The sequence below is a fragment of the Apteryx rowi genome, unplaced genomic scaffold, assembly GCF_003343035.1.
Source record: "Apteryx rowi isolate R43461 unplaced genomic scaffold, aptRow1 scaffold_305, whole genome shotgun sequence".
NCBI lineage: Eukaryota > Metazoa > Chordata > Aves > Apterygiformes > Apterygidae > Apteryx > Apteryx rowi.
The window spans coordinates 709,511-727,896 of record NW_020449475.1 but is presented as its reverse complement, the minus strand read 5'-3'; the positions used below and the strand labels follow the sequence as shown (position 1 = coordinate 727,896).

General features: G+C 38.8%; 1 protein-coding gene across 1 annotated transcript; it reads left to right on the top strand.

The window, feature by feature from the left end:
• Positions 1-1,346: 1,346 nt before the first annotated feature.
• Positions 1,347-17,211, top strand: KIAA0408 (KIAA0408 ortholog). Its single transcript, XM_026070165.1, has 7 exons — positions 1,347-1,551; positions 3,071-3,177; positions 7,336-7,532; positions 9,127-9,468; positions 9,823-9,902; positions 11,244-12,609; positions 14,404-17,211. The coding sequence occupies exons 2-7, from the start codon at positions 3,171-3,173 to the stop codon at positions 14,572-14,574; spliced, it is 2,163 nt and encodes a 720-aa protein (XP_025925950.1). The 5' UTR covers positions 1,347-1,551; positions 3,071-3,170; the 3' UTR covers positions 14,575-17,211.
• The last annotated feature ends 1,175 nt before the right edge of the window (positions 17,212-18,386 follow it).

The following is an 18,386-nucleotide window of genomic DNA, read 5'->3' as shown; positions in this document are numbered from 1 at the left end:
AATTTAAAATGGCCCTTTGACCTATGTGCAGTGATATTCAGTTTTGCCTGCCTAGCCTTGAGCTGTCTCTGAACTGTCATACTGGTGCTGTGGGTAGGCCAGGAAATTTCCTTTTTCCAAGCATGATCCTACAAAAGAGTGTGTTTAGAATAGTGCCTGTAGCCATCCAGGACAGCAATTCTGCATGGCCTATAAGTGGCCAGGGAGAAGAAAGGCGTATCTAATGCCTTTCCAAGGCAACGTGCCCTTGGCAGTGATGATCAGCAGGTATGATGAACATATGGGGACATTTTTTAAATAAGAAAATGCTTTCTTCAAACAGCCATTTTCCAAAGTAGGACAGCACTTTAAAAATAGGGCTAGGTGTCAAATTATGCTCTCAATCAAGGAAACAGTACAGTTTAAGTTCAGAGAGTCCTGTATATGAGAAGGCAGAGCTCCTTCAAAATCCTGTGAACTTCTTCAAGTCTTCTACCTCTTTAGTGAAAACCATGTGCCTAACCCCCTCTCACAGCCTTCTCTGAGCCCACAAAGCCCTGATCTAAAGCTCGATGGTGTTACATGGAGGGCCCCGCTGATCTGAGTGGGGTTCAGCTCTATTCTCCTAATAAGCAGCTTGCTCTCCCTCCTATTTCTTATTCCTCGCATTGACAAAAATGTAGGATTTTGCCTGAGTGAAAATTCAAGCCTGAGATTTAGTCTGTTGTTTTCTTTAATTCTACTGTGTTTTATTTCAGAGAGTTTGTGTAACAGGACAAGGAGTATTAAGTCAGTAGTATTAAATACACAAGAATAATAGGGTATGCTGAGAGGAAATGGAGGAGCGAAAAAAACATGTTTTCAGATTCTGTCTTCATTTGTGCTGGTGCAGCTGTGCTGGCCTCAGTGAGGAGGCAGTGCTGTGGCACACAGCTCCCAGCTGCGGGCTCAGTTCGGCTCCCAGGCACTCAGGCTTCACTCCCAGCGGTGCCAGCTGGCATGTTTGGAAGTAACCTCCTGACAAAAAGGCACACTGTGATTTTATGAAAGGAGGATTTTTAAATCCTGAGAGTATAGAGGCTGGGAATTTTCTTCAGGAACATTCAGTCATGTACTTGAGCACCTTTGTTCAGTTTTAAATGACTTTTGAAATGTTTGCAAATAGCCTAAGTCCCATTGTTTTTCTTACATGGGAGCAGAATAGGCACCCAAGTAGTGTATTCACTGGGACTTACAGCTAGACCATATAAGGAGAAAAAATGTGTTTTCCCTGAAACTTGCTTTGGTATTTACTGTAAAATGCACCCAGAGTTAAAATCTTTACGCTGTGCATGGATTTTATCCCAGATACGGCTCATTGTTCTCAAGAGGAAAGTGCTGACTAAGCTAAGTATGCCTGAATCCTCCTATCCTGTCCTTCGTCTCACAAATCCTCCTGTCATCAGCTGATCTGCTCTGCCCACAAAAATATATATCACTACTGCTCAGTGCATTTGAAGACACACATCTGATGGCCGCATTTGGCCATTATGCTGTGCTGCATGAGACAAATACGGTGCGGCCTTTCTCCAGGTATACATAGGGACAAACATTTCCTGAAATGTGAAATTTCTTACTATGGCTGGTCTCAATCATTGTCCACAGACACATCCAAGTGTGGCAGTGGGCAAGTACCCAGCAGGGCGATGGTGTTTGTTTGCAGCTTCTGCCTGTGGGGGATGACCTCACTGTGCCAAATAAAAGCAACCCAGCAACCGGTTTTGAAGCCAAATGGCACCAGCTGGTGTCCACACTGCTTAGGGCTATTCTTTCTAAGTAAATTTTTTCTGAGGGATAGCCTGTGGGAATGGGTCCCAAACAGAGGGAGGGAAGGAGCTACAGTTAAATTTAGCAGGGTAGATAAATCATGTGATTAGCGTGCCTGCTGGAGTTGCCCGGATGGAGTGGAAGGCCAGTGGAAGCCAGGCCAAGTTTACACGTGTCTGTAACTTGTAGCAGAGAAACAGTTGCAGTGAAGCCCAGGAGCAAAGGTGGCAATCTGACACAGTGTGCAAGGGTCCCTCTGCCTCTGTGAGATACTGTGGTGGGCAGAAAGGCAAAGAGCAAGCCAGAGCTCCTCACACCTGTGGCTGCAACCCAGCCAGCCATGGGGCTGGCTGGAGGGTCTCCTATGGACTCTCACCTGTTGGATCATTTTTGTCGCAGAAGCTCCCTTTCTTCACCCCATGCCTGCCTTTGCTATGTGCACCCCCAGGGCTTTAAATCCAGGCTGAGGTGTGTTTGAAACATCCTTGCTAGTCTTACGCTGGGGATGAGTTTCCCTGTGCAAGGGAAATTCTCCATTCAATTTCAATCACTTTCCTTTGTTGAGGCACAAAGCATCTTAACAGACTGGAGAATCCAATCCAGAATCCTTATAAAGTAGCAGGAATATTTGGGTATATCTCAAAGAAACCATTATCACAATTCCCAGCATGCCAGACAATAAGGTTATACAATACCCAATAGTTCCATACTTCGTAAGTGATAATACATTTTAATACAGAAGAAGTTTTTAGGGAGGAGCAGTTTGCTTTTCGCTCTTTAAGATAGCTGTTAATCAACAAAGTTGCCTCTTTAACCAACCTTATTTACAAAACAGTTTATAATGATCAAGCTGCAAAGTTCAAAATAATAATAAAAAATATAACCCTGAAAATTTAGTTTGGAAGGCATAAAATAATCTTCCTTTACAACATGGATGCTAATAAAAGAAGTCTAAAATTGCCTATTGTCATAACTTAAATATTAACACTGGCTGCTTTGGCAAGCTTTAAAGACTGGGCTGCACTATAAAACCTAAAAATGTCCTGGACTTGGAGTTGTTTACACAAAATATGAGGAGATATAAAGTTACAGAGCTGGGGGTTGGAAGAGATGGCTTTAAAACCATCCTCCATGCACTGACGTCACATGGAAGCCAGCTGCTAGGATGATGCTAAACGGAACTGTTTTTCAGTTTGCAAAAGTTGTGGAGTTACTCAAAGAGATTTGCAAATGCTGCCCCGTTTGAAAGGTTGTATCTTGTTTAGCTTTCTTTTTCCTTTTAAAGATCAAGATTTGCAGAACTGGATCTCAGTTAGCTATGCATTTCATTGCTTTCACTGCTATTTAGAAATGGACTGCAAAACTTCTAAAGGATTTCTTACTCCATGAAAGGTATGGTTTTGTTTTATTCTAAATTAGTATCTTTGAACAGTTTTGAACAGTTAAGATTTAAAAAACAGTGAAAATTACTAATGTGGCAGAGAGTTATTTAAACATCTCTCTAATGTTCCTATTATATGTTATGTAGTGTTTAGGTATGTTATACTTGTTCTTTATTTGTACAGACTCTTGATCGGTTCAGTCAGTTTCTCCAGAGCAGGGATGGATATATTAACAAAACAGAGATGACAGGTACCATTCTGAACACTTTATATTTTTCTTTTTCATTTTCTCTTCCTCTTTCTTTCTCTCTACCTTTTTTCTTTCTCTCTTTCTTTCTCTTTCTTTTTTTCTTTTTCTTTTTCTTTCTTTCTTCCTTCCTTTTTTCTTTTTCTTTCTCTCTTTCTTTTTCTTTCTTTTTCTTTCTTTCCCTTTCTTTCATTCTTTCTTTCTTTCTCTGCCATCCTCTCTCTCTCTCTTCCTCTCTTCCTTTTTTTCTTTCTCTCTCATTCAAATGTCATTTCTTTTTAGGTATAAAGTGCACAGTATTGTAACACCTGTCATTCTTTTATTACTGAATAAATAAATAAATAAATAAATTTATGATTTCTTTAGTCATCCAAAATACAGCACCTTGTTGGAAATATAGTTTAATAGGTTTTTTTTCTAAAATCAAGGGAAGACTTGTGTATCTGAATGGTTATGCCCACCCAATCTAGCTAATCTCTGTTGGAAAATAACATCTTCTCTACTGAGGACCCTACAGATTATTTTCAGAAGTTCCATACTCCGGATAAAGCTTGGTTTCAAACTATTTTGCATTTTTAATATGTGGATAGAAAGGACATAGGTAAGACATGGGGGAATAGCAACATTAACATTAAATAGTAGCTTAAAATATTTTTTTGCTTGAGAGGAGGGAGGACTAAAGGAAAAGTAAGGGGAAAATGAAGCTGATGTAGACAAAATTGATTATTTGCTTGAAGTTGATTGCTGTAATGAGCTTCTGACCTTGTCTAGGACATTCAGAAAAAAACAATACTGCAAGAGCACAGATACTGTTCTGATCCACACAGAAAATTAAAATCATGCCTGCCTTTTGCTTACATAAAAAGGATATAGATTTTTAAATAAAAAAAGAGAGAAGTGGCATTTTACATAGTATTGGGTTGCATAAGCCATGTGAAATGCCCATGAGGACATCCTCGTGCTGCCTACAGACAGAGGATATATTACCAGGCTACAGATCAGAGTTTATTCCTGGTTCCCAGGAAGGAAAAAGAACAAACAGACCAAAAAAAAAAAAAAAAGAAAGAAAGAAAGAAAGAAAAGAGACACAAAGAGATAGGAGTTAAAACTCTCAGAGGAATTTGCCCAACATACAAAAACAGCAAAACTGTGTAGTTATCCAGCTGCTAACATCAATAAACATGAGCTTTCTTCTTAGTATTTGTTTCAAAAGGAAATCAGAGAAGCGTAAAAAGCAGTACAAGCTTTCTGTGGAGCTTGGCACTACATATAACTATCTGTATCTAAACTTTTCCAAGACCTCATTGCATTTTGATGGTCTCCAATCTGTTTCTATAATTAGAATCCCATATGAAATAGCTTGTAAATTGTTAAGGTGGAGGCAAATATGGTAATAATAGTTCCCAGCACTAAGAAACTACAAGCAATCTAATGCTATATGCATGCTTGAAAGGATTACAGATTATATATCTATTCTGATATGTATATATAAAATTATAGTGTATCGTCTTGAGTTTCTCTTCAGTAATATGTATTTATTGTTGCTGATTGAATCATGGTCATTACTACTAATGGTGCACTGGGATACTCACGATTTGTGCAACTTACAGGCAGATTATGCCTGTATCTCTACTTCATGACTTGACAGTGTTTCCACAGTTTATCTGTGTCTTTCTGGCATATATTTGAAAGAATCAGAGGAGCAGAGTTGATAGAGAAATTACTTTGATATATTTTTCTGAGATATCTTGGAAAAGATATAAAGGCATAAATGTAGCAAAAAAAGAAAAAAAGCAAATGACTGTACCAAAAGTTACAACCTTTGAACTAGCAAAGTGAGAAAGCATTGAAATGGTTGTAAAGTTCTTTAGCAATATATGTTTAGATTGCAACAGATCTTTAACGCAGCAGAATTTTTATGTAAGCTCTTTTTCATCAACACTTAATGAAGTCTTTGGCACAAAGCTGAAACTTTGGTCTGGAGGGGTGCAGTCTGTATAGCCTGGCTGCCTTCCCTAAGAATCCATGAGCAAACCAGTGCTTGACTTCTCTTACGGTGAGAATGCCGTATTGTCTTTCGGCAGCTCTCTTAGTTGTAGGGAATTTTATATTTTAGTAAAGCTGCTCTGTATGCTTCTAGGCAGCTGGAAAAAGAAAAGGTTTGAAATCTGTCTGTAGACAGTTCAGGGACAGATTGCCATTTCAGAACTCCAAGACAGCTGTGAGGCAAAGTTTGAAAGAGCTAAGCTCCAATGCCATGTTGCATGGTGACATGGTGACACCATTGTGAAACAGCCTGGCAGAACTGTTCAGAGCATAATCAGCCTGTTCTCTAAGACCTCAGTCCAAAACTCTTTGGGGTGAACAGTTTTGCTACCACTGAGTTTGAATTGGGCACTTGGTAGTTGTCAGTTGAAACATCCTGTAGCCAGACTTCATATGATGCAAAGACCTGAGCAACCTGTTGGGCTTCAGCTGAGCTCTCTGCTTATTTGTTAATGAAAGAAGCTGATTCCAAGTTTGGCCTCAGCTCACCAGCCAGCTGAAATAATGCAGACACTGGTAAGCCATGATAATATAGTAGCCACAGCTGAATCAACATGATTTGCCTAATAAAATATGGGATGAGGAAGAACTTTGCATGAAGCTCAAGAATGAATATTCACTATATCAAAGAAAATGTGGAAGATAAAATGAGCAGTTCCTGTGAGCTGGCAAGCACTGACTCTTAGTCAGGGAATTGAACAAATTCCAGAAGGGTAAACTGGGCTTACCCCTCATTAACTCTGATAATTTGTTCATCTGCCCATACACTTGCTTTCTGGTAGGAGACCAAAGCAATCTGGAGGCCTTTTGTGAATAGAACTAGATTCCATGTCCACCTAAGTAACACAGCCACTTACTTTGGGAGCCAAAGTTAACAAGCTGCTATGCCACAGAAGGCGTTGTAACTGAATGAATGGAGAGTGGTGGTGGTGGTGGTAGGGGGGTTGGTCTTGTTGACATAGTAAATGTGCTGATAGTAGTGGAGTTCCCATTTTCAAACCTGAGAAAGCAAGAGGAAGACCAGCCCATAAAATCTATAACTATTTTGCCCCAAAGTTAAAAGAACAGATTTCCAGCTAAATTTCAATTGGTGCAATCCGAGAGTAGGTTCCAGTTCTCCCTAAACTGATCATGGAACTAATGTTTATAGATTTAGATCTGTATATCCAAATTATGTTAACTCTTTCTAGTGCCCTATAGTTCTTCATATAGTAGAATGATGCTTTTTTACTGTATATGTGTTTGTAATGTGTAAATAGCTTTTCTCTCCTGTTTTCCTTCATGTATTCTAAAGCATTCATATAACCATGAGAATTTGCTTCAAGTATGAAGTTTATAGTCTTCAATTACTAGAAGAATGTCATAGTTTTTGTTATGCTACATGCATGTGTGAAAAGATTGTATGAAAAAACACTGTATCTTTACACTTACAGTTGTCTTTTGAACAAACACAAATATAGCTTTCACCCTCAGGGGCAGACCTTGCCAAGGTCCTAAAGTGTCCTAAAGCGCCAGTCATTGTCATGCAGGCTCAGATTTCATTGAAAGCAGGTTTAGTGAATAGTGATGGCAAAAATGTGAAGTGGCCACAGTACACAACCTGCTGGGGCAGACATTCCTGGATGGTATGATGCTAGATGTGCATCCCACCTCGCCTTTTCAGATTGGGCCTGTCTGCTCCTGGGTTTGCTTCCCATGACACTTAGTTCTTCCTTAATACAGTCATACTGCAGATATAGATCATGCAATCCTGTGATATTCTCTCTTGCAAGAACTTTTGAGTTTATTATTTTGGGGTTTTGTTTGTTGTTGTTTTTTTCTTTTACTGAAAGCTAAAATCAAATACAGATAAGACTTATTTTGATAAACTTCCAGGAAACATTCAGGGAAGAAGAAAAACGCAGAGCTATCTTCTTGCTGTTACACAAACTGTAGCCATGGACCTACGTAAACAACTGGAGAATACTGAGAAGAATTGGAATAAAGAGAAGAGGGAATTGCTGGAGAGATTTGACAATGAAAGGAAAGAATGGGAATGTCAATGGAAGGTCATGCAGAAGAAAATAGAAGAGGTACCTTTAGACAAAACTCTGAACATTAACATTTTCACTTAATTCTTGTCAGTGACTAGAAGTCACTTCTATGAATTTTTCTATGAATTATTTCCTGTTCCTTATCTGTCACTGGGAGTTTCTAATAGCTGATGGTAGGATACAAAGCCTGGGGTTAAGCAGTATTTGCAACTGCTCATTTAATACTCATGAATAAGGAGCAGGAGCTTAAATGTCACTTTGTGTCAAATTTGCTATAGTATTGTTGGCTGCATATACTGCTGCCAGCTCTGGGCATAAGCCACAATGCATATTTAGTAGCAAAATTTCAATCTAGGTATCATAATATAATTCTCTGGTAAAAAGTAATAACTTGGAACAAGTCTGCTGGCATAAAGGGTAATATTAAAAAGAATGTCATACATCAAACACTGTATGATGCAGAATTATTCTGGCAAGAATCTGCTCCATGTATGGATGATATTTAGCAGAGAAAATGGCTACGGTAAATATCATGAAAGCCCTGACACAACTTGTGTTTACACATACTAACAAACACTCCTTCTCTGCCATTTCTAATGCATCTCTTTCCAGAAATAGTTTAGGCAGTTATTTATTGTTCTTTTATCCCCAAATTATCACTTCGGCAGAACCCTCTGGCACTCTGTAATGCACTCGTTGAATCTTCCTTGGCAATGTATATGGGCAAGCTTTTCATCAGTGAGCTTTCCACATTTCTCATTCTAATATACACATGAAGTAGTTTTGCTTGCTCTCTGCCAACACCATCCTGTGGCTGAGCAGCACAGGAATGTATGGCAGAGATTGCTCACATGAAAATATGAGAAGGAAAATGATCAGCGCCAAATGAACTGCAGCCCTACACTGCCCTCAGCCTGCAGCATAACTGTATAATGTCAGCTCTCTTATATTTTGCCTACAGTTCTTTTGGACTTTGGTATGATAGTCATGGCCACTTTCTGCCTTTTTGTGTTATGCCATTTCTGTGGTGTCTTACTTAATTTCACCACCAAGGTGAGAGTGCTTCAAAAGTTAGTGATGTGATCTGCGTATGTAGTTGAATATCATTTTGTTTGGTTTATAAGCTGTTTTGGAATGAAGGTAGTATGTTGTGATAAGGTATTCTGATGTGACAGCATTATTAGAAGTCCCAATAACAGCAGCAAAGACCATGTGTGTTCCATGTTTTTTTTCTTTAGTGTGTGGGTTAGGAAAGCATGATGGGGTGAAAAAGTGATAAAGAATGGAATGGAGCTGAGGGCAAGAGAATTAAGCAAACAGCTGGGTACTACAGGACCAGACAAAACTACAGAAGATATTCTGAGGCTATTGGTATCCTAAGGTTACTTCTTAAGCTGTCTGTAGCTGCCCTTGATTTCAGTTTCCTGAAATTTCTTTCCCAAAGTCACATGGCTGGAGAAAAGAAGCAATACCTTGTAAATACCATCATCTAATAACACACGTATCAAATCTTTCTACCCACACCCAGTGTTACTGAGTGAAGCATCGTTCAAAACAGAAGATAAATATGTTCTTTCATCATAAAGATCATCAGAGTATCATGATTTAATAGAGGATTTTACTCTTTTTTCAGCTTTACCAGGAGGTAAAACTTAGACGGGAGAACAATATGAACATCCACAATAATAAGGACATTCATAGCAAGATGCTGCAGCTATCCCTGTATTCCCCTACTTCGGAAGAGAGTGACACAGTGGAACTGAACTATCAATACAATGTGGCAAATGACAGGAAGGAAAAAGGGAGTTTGCTCAGTAAAACAGGACAAGACTGTAAAGAAACCAGAGCCAAGAGGAAAAGCAATGATCTGTTAAGGAACAATCTGGCCTTTGAGAACCATGAGGAACCTGAAGACAGCCTCAGCATCAAAGCTTCCAAGAAAAATACCAAGAATTATATTGGTGATCTCAATGTAGTAAGTAAAGTTTTAGCATGTTTCAGTTACAAGGGTGAGGAAAACAGTGAGGCCTTTGGCCTGCCAGGGTTAACCTAAAGAACCGATCTCCCTGATTTTAGCTTCCCAGCAAGGGACTGGTACTCCCTCCTCTACTTCCTCCTCAGTTTGCTGTTGATGAGTGACTTAGCACTGATTAAATGTGTTAATGGCATGCTCTTTACCTCAGTTCATAACTTGGGGGCATTTTCCTATCTTTCCTTGTGCTACTTTGCTCTGCTCTGATTCTTATATGTAAATCACAAGTTTCAAAATAATTCTGGAGGTACYGTTTAAAAACACTTATGTTAAAGAAATATTTTTATATTTATAAAGGCTCTTAAAGAACTTGCCAGAGTTAGTGAAGAATTATGCAGCTATCAAGAGGAAATTCGAAAGATGTCTAACCACAGAAGGTAAAAACATTATTTGGCCTCTTTATGTTAGAGAAGGAAAGTGAATAATGAAAGTTACTGTGCTCCTGTTCATTTTGAAGTGTGTGGGGGTACAGTTGAATTTATTAGGATCTGGGTAGGTTCCATCCTCTGAGTGTTTCAGTGCTCAGAGTAAAATGTTCAAATGAAATATGCTGAAATATAATTCAAGGCCATGTTTTACTTGCAAAATAGAGTTTACCTATAGAAACTGCAAAATGACATTAGTATTCATATGAGATGAAATACCTGTTTCTAATGGCTATACAGAGGATTAGGAGAGTGAAAAGATTTTTCTCTCTGTCCCTGTCTCATTTCCATGCAGTTTTATACAATGTTGTACAGATGTGTTAGGCTGGGAAGTTTCTTTGCATTAAGAGCAGATTCAGCCCTAAATGGTGGGGATGTGTCAGGGACTGAGAGTCCAAGAGCACAAAGAAAGCAGGAGAAGGGAGAGCCACCATACATTTGTACTAATGGAAAGATGGTGAGCCATGCCCTGAAAAGAACTGTAAATTCCACCATCTGCTGAAAATTCAATGTTCATGATCTCCTTTGCCAAGCTAAACACCAGTCTTCCTCCTGAGCTGTGCAAAAATGCTCAGAAGGTAAGACTGTACCCGTGTTGTGGCAGGGTACAGACCATGAAACAGATCAATGGAGGCTATGTAGTTTAACTAGGAAGAGTCTGCATGGTGGCAGGCTCTTCCAAGATGCTCACGAAGAGCAGAGGGACTCCTTACACTCCCCCATGCAACCACATTCATGCCCAATCAGTCTGCTGGGTGTCACTAAGTTATTACTGCAATTGGGTTAGTGTTCATATCTTTAAAGCAAATAGAGTAATAAGTGATGAATAGTTTCTAAATGCAGGCTGAGGAAGGTGATTTTTGAACAGACCTCAAAAGACAGATTTGTACTGTCATGTTTAATGTTAGGAAACCTACACAAGGGATGCACCATGTCTTAAGGATTTCCTCATTCAGTTTGTAGGTAGAATCTCACTGCAGTTATTAAAACTCATGAGATCCCACTAGCCTTCCTATAGGATAGTTAAAAAAATAATCATCTACAAAAACTCTGAAAGATAGTAACAGTGATGAGGGAAAGGAATACAAGATTCCCTTAGTTGAGCTTTCTTCAAATTCTTCATGTATGTTTCAAATACGTTGGGTGTATCAGCTGCAGCAGAACTGCTCCCAAATCCTTTTTAAGCAGCTAATCTTAAAACACCTGTTCATGGGSAGAATGAATCCATGCTGAGGTCCCCTGAGAGAATATTCTTATTACTCTTCCTTAAAATGCCTCTCCTTTTATGTTCAGAATGAAGTCACTTCCTTTCCTGGGGGAATTTGAAGAAACCCAAAACACAGTTATTCTGCCTGAGATGAATCATGTGTCCAGCAATGAATCACAGACTTCAGTTGCTTTTGAAACAGAGGAGCATAATAATAGGAAGAATCTGATGACCTCTACCAAAGGTTTGAAGGACTTGTCTTATAGTGCTGGTGATAGAGGAACAGACTTCAAACCTTGGCAAAAAAAAGAAGCTCCACCAGTTCCTCCACGGAGCACTTCTCGGCACCTGACAAACTCACTTTCTGCAGTTGTACAGCTTTTTGAAGCACCAATAAGAGATCCAGGTGTCAAAAGCAATTGCAAGGTTCAGGACTGTAGGAGTGGAAATAAACTGATGAATCCTTCACCTGTGAAACAAGATGAAACTGCCATGGCCTGTGCAAATGAAGGACAGACTGTAAAAGGTCCTGTGATTGTAACTGCTGCAATACCTGTAACCAAAAATGAGTGCAATGTACCAGCAAGTTTCTGCCACAACACATGGGCATATGATGTGGGCAAACTTGGAAAGGATAGTAAAAGTGAGCCTTCCGCACTGTCAGCCCAGAAGAGTTGTTCAGATGGAAATATGGCCCAAAACAAGACGCACCAGAAACAAAATCTCAAGTCTCATAGCAGTCGTTATTACAGTAATGACTTTTATGTCCCTGCTGCCCTGCACAATGATCTTTTGGGAGAGTCTAGGTGTACTTTGGGAAAGACTCAAAGAAATGAAACTTTAGCAGCAAAGATTGATGAGTTTAACCGGACTGTATTTCATACAGATAAATGTAACAATTATTTGCAAGAAAACCAGATGTTTCGAACAGTATCAGAAGATCACAAACCTTGCAGCTCACTCTGTGATTCTGTGATTAGCAGGACAGAAACTGTACATACATCCTGTATTTCAAATCCCAAATTCTCTGCAGCAAAGGAACAAGAAACTAGCAACCCCAGCAAAGTTATCAGAACAGCAGGGCAACAAAAGCAAATAAATGGACCTCCAAATACTAGTGGTTATAGGCACATGCTTCATGAACATGACTGGAGACCAAGTAATTTATCTGGTCGCCCACGTTCAGCTGACTCAAGGTCAAATTACGGTGTTGTTGAAAAGCTTTTGAAAAACTATCAAAAATCAACAGTGACTTCTCCATGTAACACAAAATGCTGCAAAGATAAGTGGACACAGGCAAATTCTGAGTTCACTGATGGGGGTTGTGAGACATCGAGTCAGTATTTAGAAATGCTCCAGACTGACCAAGGAAAGCAAGAATTTCCGAGGAATTCAGCCAGACATATTGGGCAGCAACTCAAGCAAGGAAAAGAGAGGCAGAAGTTACCGGAGGTAAGGTTTGTAAGAGTGGCAAAAACAAAATAATTCAGTTTTATATCAAACTTCAGATTCTAAAACAAGGCAAGCTAACAAGATATTGTAAATAATTATGTAAAATTAGACACTTTAGGTCAGGATCTGGATGAATCAGGAGTAATTCCTCTGAAGTTAGAGCTACAGGAGGGTAGAAGCATATGAATAAGCATGACCATAGTGGAAGCATGCACCAGATTTTGATCTCTGTTGCTCTGGTGTAAAATGAGTTTAACTGCAGTGTCACTGCAGTGCAGGCATTTAAAAACTGAACTAATGAAAATTGCAATCAGATTTTAGCTCCTTGAAGCTTCCAGTAATAAGGTAAACTCCTCTTACTCATGTCTCAGTTCCAGGCTTGCCATATATATTCAAGCATAGGCCAACAGGAACAGAAGAGTATGGCATAACAAATTAATTTACATTTGGCTGAATTTTACTTGCAAAAGTTTAGAAATGTTGCCTTTGCCTCTGTTCTTTCTTAATAAAATGAGAAACAGATGTTTTTGAAAATGTTTTATTAGTTAGAGGTTCTGTAAATGGCCATGAAGAAAGAAAAGTCACAGTTTTCCCCAAAAGCTCATTGTTCAAAGAGCACAAAGAGATATGCCCCTTACCACCTCGGAAAAGAGAAGGCAAATGTGTTTGGAGCTGAAAAACTTAAATGGGTCAGATTGTCAGCTGGTATCCCTCAAACTGTCACAAGTCCACAGATTTCAGTGGAGCTATGTGGATTTAAACAGCTGAGAATCTGACCCTGTAGACTTTCCTCTGCATGTCTTTATGTCAGCCTTGCAGTGGTGCAACATCATGCTTAACAGAAACATCTTTACTATGGTTTGGAAGGAAAAAAAAAAAAACATGAAGCCTCTGATTTCTTTTTTTATCCAATGAAGATTTGATAGGAAAACAAATTTTCATCAATGGATATGTATGGAAGAAATAATGACCACATAATGGTCATATCTTACATCAGTGTAAGCCAGAATAACTTTACTAAGCCAATGGGATTTTTTTCTTCATAGGCTCATACTTTGTGCTGTCATTTCTATCTGTATAAAGTGAATGTAGAATACAGCCTGATTAGGGGGTAGCACTTTAGATCCAGCAGCACTCCCTTCACACAGATGTAAAGAACTACAAATGGCATGAGGCATGGAGGAATTTGGGTTATTTATTTTCATTATTTCAGATTTACATCATTGTAGCTAAAATCAATATCTGTTGTTATTTTCGGTGTATATAAAGGCTCTGCATGCAGATGTGGTACTGCATTAATAAATAAGCTCCATAAATAATTTACGAAGTGTAAACAGCTTCATATTGCACTAATGGAACCAGTTCTTAGCAAGATGTGACTGCTGAAATAGGGTCTATCAAAAAGATGCCTGAAAAGTACATAATCTTACTAATATAAGACAGTATTCTGAGTTTTATGTATAGAACAGTATACAAAGTTCATTCACAAAACTTCCAAAAATGAAAAGAAATCTACAGGATCAGTGAATGTCAGGTTTGACTTACATTAACTTTTTATACCTTTTAATGTGTCTGACACTTGTCACCACATGTTTTAAACTGCAACTGATGTGAGAATTCCTATACATAGAAATATCTGTTCTTTTGCATTCTGTGCATTACTGTGAGCCTTTTAATAGCTTAAGACCACCTGTTCTGAGGTCACCCCAAACGTGTTCCTACATTCCCTTTGCATTCCACAAAAGCCTTTTGTGCTGTAGCTTGTTAAAGCAAGGAGTTGCATTTGTGTTCTAGGTATCTGTGCCGGCTAAATGTTCAAGTGGGAAAGGTTTCTCCCGGCCAGCTCGGCCAGCAAATCGACGCTTACCTTCCAGATGGGCATCCAGATCGCCATCAGCACCACCTGCTATGAGAACAGCATATAACTATTCTGTCTCCTTTCGGTCAGAGACCTCAGTAGTCTGAACCCAGAATTGGGTTGAATGGTGTTGTGAAAGCTCCACACCTCATTATAACTGTGTTCGGTATGTGTTATAGCAACCAGTTCTACACTGTTGTATCTTGTCTGAGAGTGATCCCGTCACTTGACTTGCTGGACAAAGCGTTTTGAATCTTAGGTCATCATCACAGTCTTCAGTGTTTTTATTGAGATGAAGTAACTATACCCCCGTTTTTCTCTGGGTTTTTTTGGTAATCAGTCACTCACAAGGCATTTTTTTTGAATGGCATCTTCCTTAATTTGCTACTCAATTTTGAGTTGAAACAATGTATAGTGCTGTATATTCTGACTCTTCTGCAAACAGCAGAAGGTAAAGCTGTATGCATGATCATGTGTTTGTAGGTGCATGTGTTGGAATAGGAAGTATACAGGTCTGTATTTAGAAGAGACAAACTGTGCTAGTGTTGACATTGAAATTACAAGTTATATGCCTACATATATATATACTTTGTGTTTATTTTAAAAAGTTTGAAATATACAGTCCTGATGACATTTATATTTTGTATATCTTTTACATAGGTTCACAGGTGTAGTATTTAATGTACAAAAACTAAATATGCATTTTTGTGACTCTGATTGCAGCGATAATGCCTTGCACAATACGTATCTGAAGCAGACTAGTTCGACTGATTCCTCAGTCATGCTTCGTGGCATCCTTGTTCAGTTTCCTAATCCATATGATGCTAGGTCAAAGTACCCAAACATATTTTTTCTGAATTAAAATATCATATGATTTGTACCACATTAGCCTTTTTCAGCACCAGAGACATTCCTGAAATATTCCAACCCCTTAAAAAGCTTAAATGTGCCATTATATATATAGCATACTGTAAACATTTAACTTTAGTAGATTCAACTAGTGTAATATACAATTTATGAAGGGAAGAAAAGGGTTGTGTATGCTCGATTCTGTAAAACTTATTTTTCCTTCTAGCATTATACTTTGAGGTTTGGCAAAGTCAGATAACAATGGACTTGTTTACTTTCACTCAAGACAGGAGAACAAGGACTGCTGTTGTTCCCAGCGCTGCAGACACACTTCTTTTTTATTCTTCTCCTAGACTAGAGTGCCTGAGCCAATTGTTAACTCACTGCTCCCTGACTGACTTATGGCAGTCAGTTAGGAAGTTTACTAGCACTCTGGCAACAAGCTGCATATGGTATGGAAATATTGCATCGGGATATGATCACAGTGGTGCCAGAAATCCTAGACAAATGGCATTGGAAGTATGTTTTTGCCATCATCTGACTCTGTATTATTGGTCACCCAAATGACGTGTATGGATATATATGGCTGCTACCCAGGCTCTTGTTGAACTTTCAGAAAGACAGTGTCCTTCATTCTGGAATTTTTGCACCCTTCTCCAGGCTGTTGCTGGATGCATAGTATGGTAATGATGATAAATGTTATCGTTAAACAGCATGTCTAGGTTAAAAGGAGTAAAGAAGCACTTCTTCAGCATCAGCCTAATCTTATGTCTTGCACCTTTTCTTCTTCCCCTGGAGAAATATAGTGTGTTCAAAGGAATTTCAGAAATCATCCCAGGATCCATTAACATGCACATCTTCCTACGTGAATGTAAAAAGGATTTCAGAGAGAGTGTAGGCTTTTGTCCTAGTGAATTGTATGTGTGGCAATATAGGGAAAATTAGTTGTGCTTATCTTGATAGTGATTTATTGTCCTCCTCCAGTCATGTTGAGAATCCTCAACTTATTGCTTCCTTTTAGGGCCTTGTTCTTCTTTCTTTTGCGCAACTAAGTATTTGCAGAGAGAGAAAACAGGAGACATTTTCTGAGCGCTATAGCCTGTGTAGTAGTATCAGTACCTTTTCAGGCATGCCAGTATTGGAGTGAGTAGGCATTAGAGCCATAAATCCAGCGTTATCACACTATTGTGGCTGCCTGTATGGCAAAGATGTGCTCAGAGACTTTGCCCAACCTAGATTTCCTGGTCCTTTCTATGTGTGAGTGGTGGGAAACCCCTTAACAACATATGAAGGCTTCAAGCAGACAAACAATCCATTGAAATTTACCCAGACATTAGTACAAAGTTATTACTGGAAAAGTTACAAGGACATAAAACCTTGAAGCAAATTTATACAGGTTAGATAGAAACAGAAATCTGTGTGCTTGAGTGAAAAATCAAGAGTACTACAGATTTACCTGTTTGCCCTAATTTACAGATTGCACTCCATTAACTTCCTTAGAACTAGAAAAATTGTAGATGCTTTAAAGTTAATTTGGAACCACTCAAGATTATATCTAACTGTGAAAATCAGCAAACCAAATGCCTTGCAAATTGACCTTTTAAATGCTTAAGTAGCTGAACAGCTTTAAATGCCTAAAGCTGAGGAGAGGGTAATATGAGAAAACTGTATAAAATATTATTTTTAATTTCGGTCAGTGTTGACTGTGATAAAACTTTTCTTTAAATTACCTCATGGTAATCTTAAGCAGTTATGTTCTGAAAAATGGTGGTGCACTTTTGTTTGAAGTATGTAACTGTATGAACAGTTTCCCTTGATTAGTCAATGAAGGTGTTTTTTTAGCTCACTTCAGTTTCTTTGATTACTTTTGACATATATAACATTGTTGAAAAACAGAGAAAGGACCTACAGCACTCCCTGATGTATGTAAATTTAATTAACAGGAGGTTTTTGAAATAAACTAATAGGTCAAGGACAAGTCCATTTTGTCAAGATTTTTTGTGTCTGTACACATTAGTTTTGATGGCCAAAATCATCAAAACTGGTGCTTTTGGCCTATGGATGGCTAGCTGGATATACTACTTTTAGAAACTTGCCACTGAGACTGTTTAAATATTGTCTCTTTAGCCGTACCGATGACAGGACCGGTGCATCGTGGTGAATATTTTAGTTCCCAGAACTGTGATTACTAAACCATAGTTACCACTTATTTGCTATAGGAAGGGAGAGCTTTGTCGGGCTTCCAGGTGCCCCCATATTGTCTATGACAGCGAAATGTAGTCATCTTGGAAGCTCTGAGGTGGGAGAGGCTCTGCACACACACTCACTCACTCACTCACTCACTCACTCAAGAACCAGAAATGATCTAAGTGAACTTAACCTTTCTATTAATCCTAGGATCACCTACAGGAGCATTTAGTTTTGCAAGCCTGCTTTTAAAATGGCAGGTTTAATATTATTCCTTCTTATGTTGTCTGAAGTCTTAATGCAGATATAGTTTCTCTTTACTTGAAATCTGAACAAGTCTAAGATTCTCCATGCTGCATGTTTAGGGTCATTAGTATTGGAATAAATGCAGCAGGGAATTTCAAAGCTATAAAAACTTTAAAATAAGTAACAGGGCAGACACATTAAACTGCATCCTCTCTCACACACAAAAAAAATTAGCTGCCCGTTGAAATACTCACAAACTGTCAAAGCTGAAGGGATGTCACTAGGAATCAGCTGGCTGGTACTTAGTTGACAGAAAGGGGAATTCTCTTTCACACTGGGAGATGAAGGCATGATCTTTCCCTAAATCCCCTTTTACGGAGGAGGATGGTAGAGCAGAAACACATAGAAAACAGTCATTTAGGTCTTATCGACATGTACAGCACAGCAAGCCACTGGAATGCTAGAAAACTGGCCTCACTCAGAGCCTCTGATAGAGGCAGAAGGAATAGAGGAAAAACTTTTCCTATTAACCTTTGGATATCATTCCTCAAACTCAGAGTATATTTCCACTAAGTGTTTTATCTTTGCTGTGTTAGTGATAGTCTTCTTATGTATCTTTAAAATGTTGCTGAAAGGA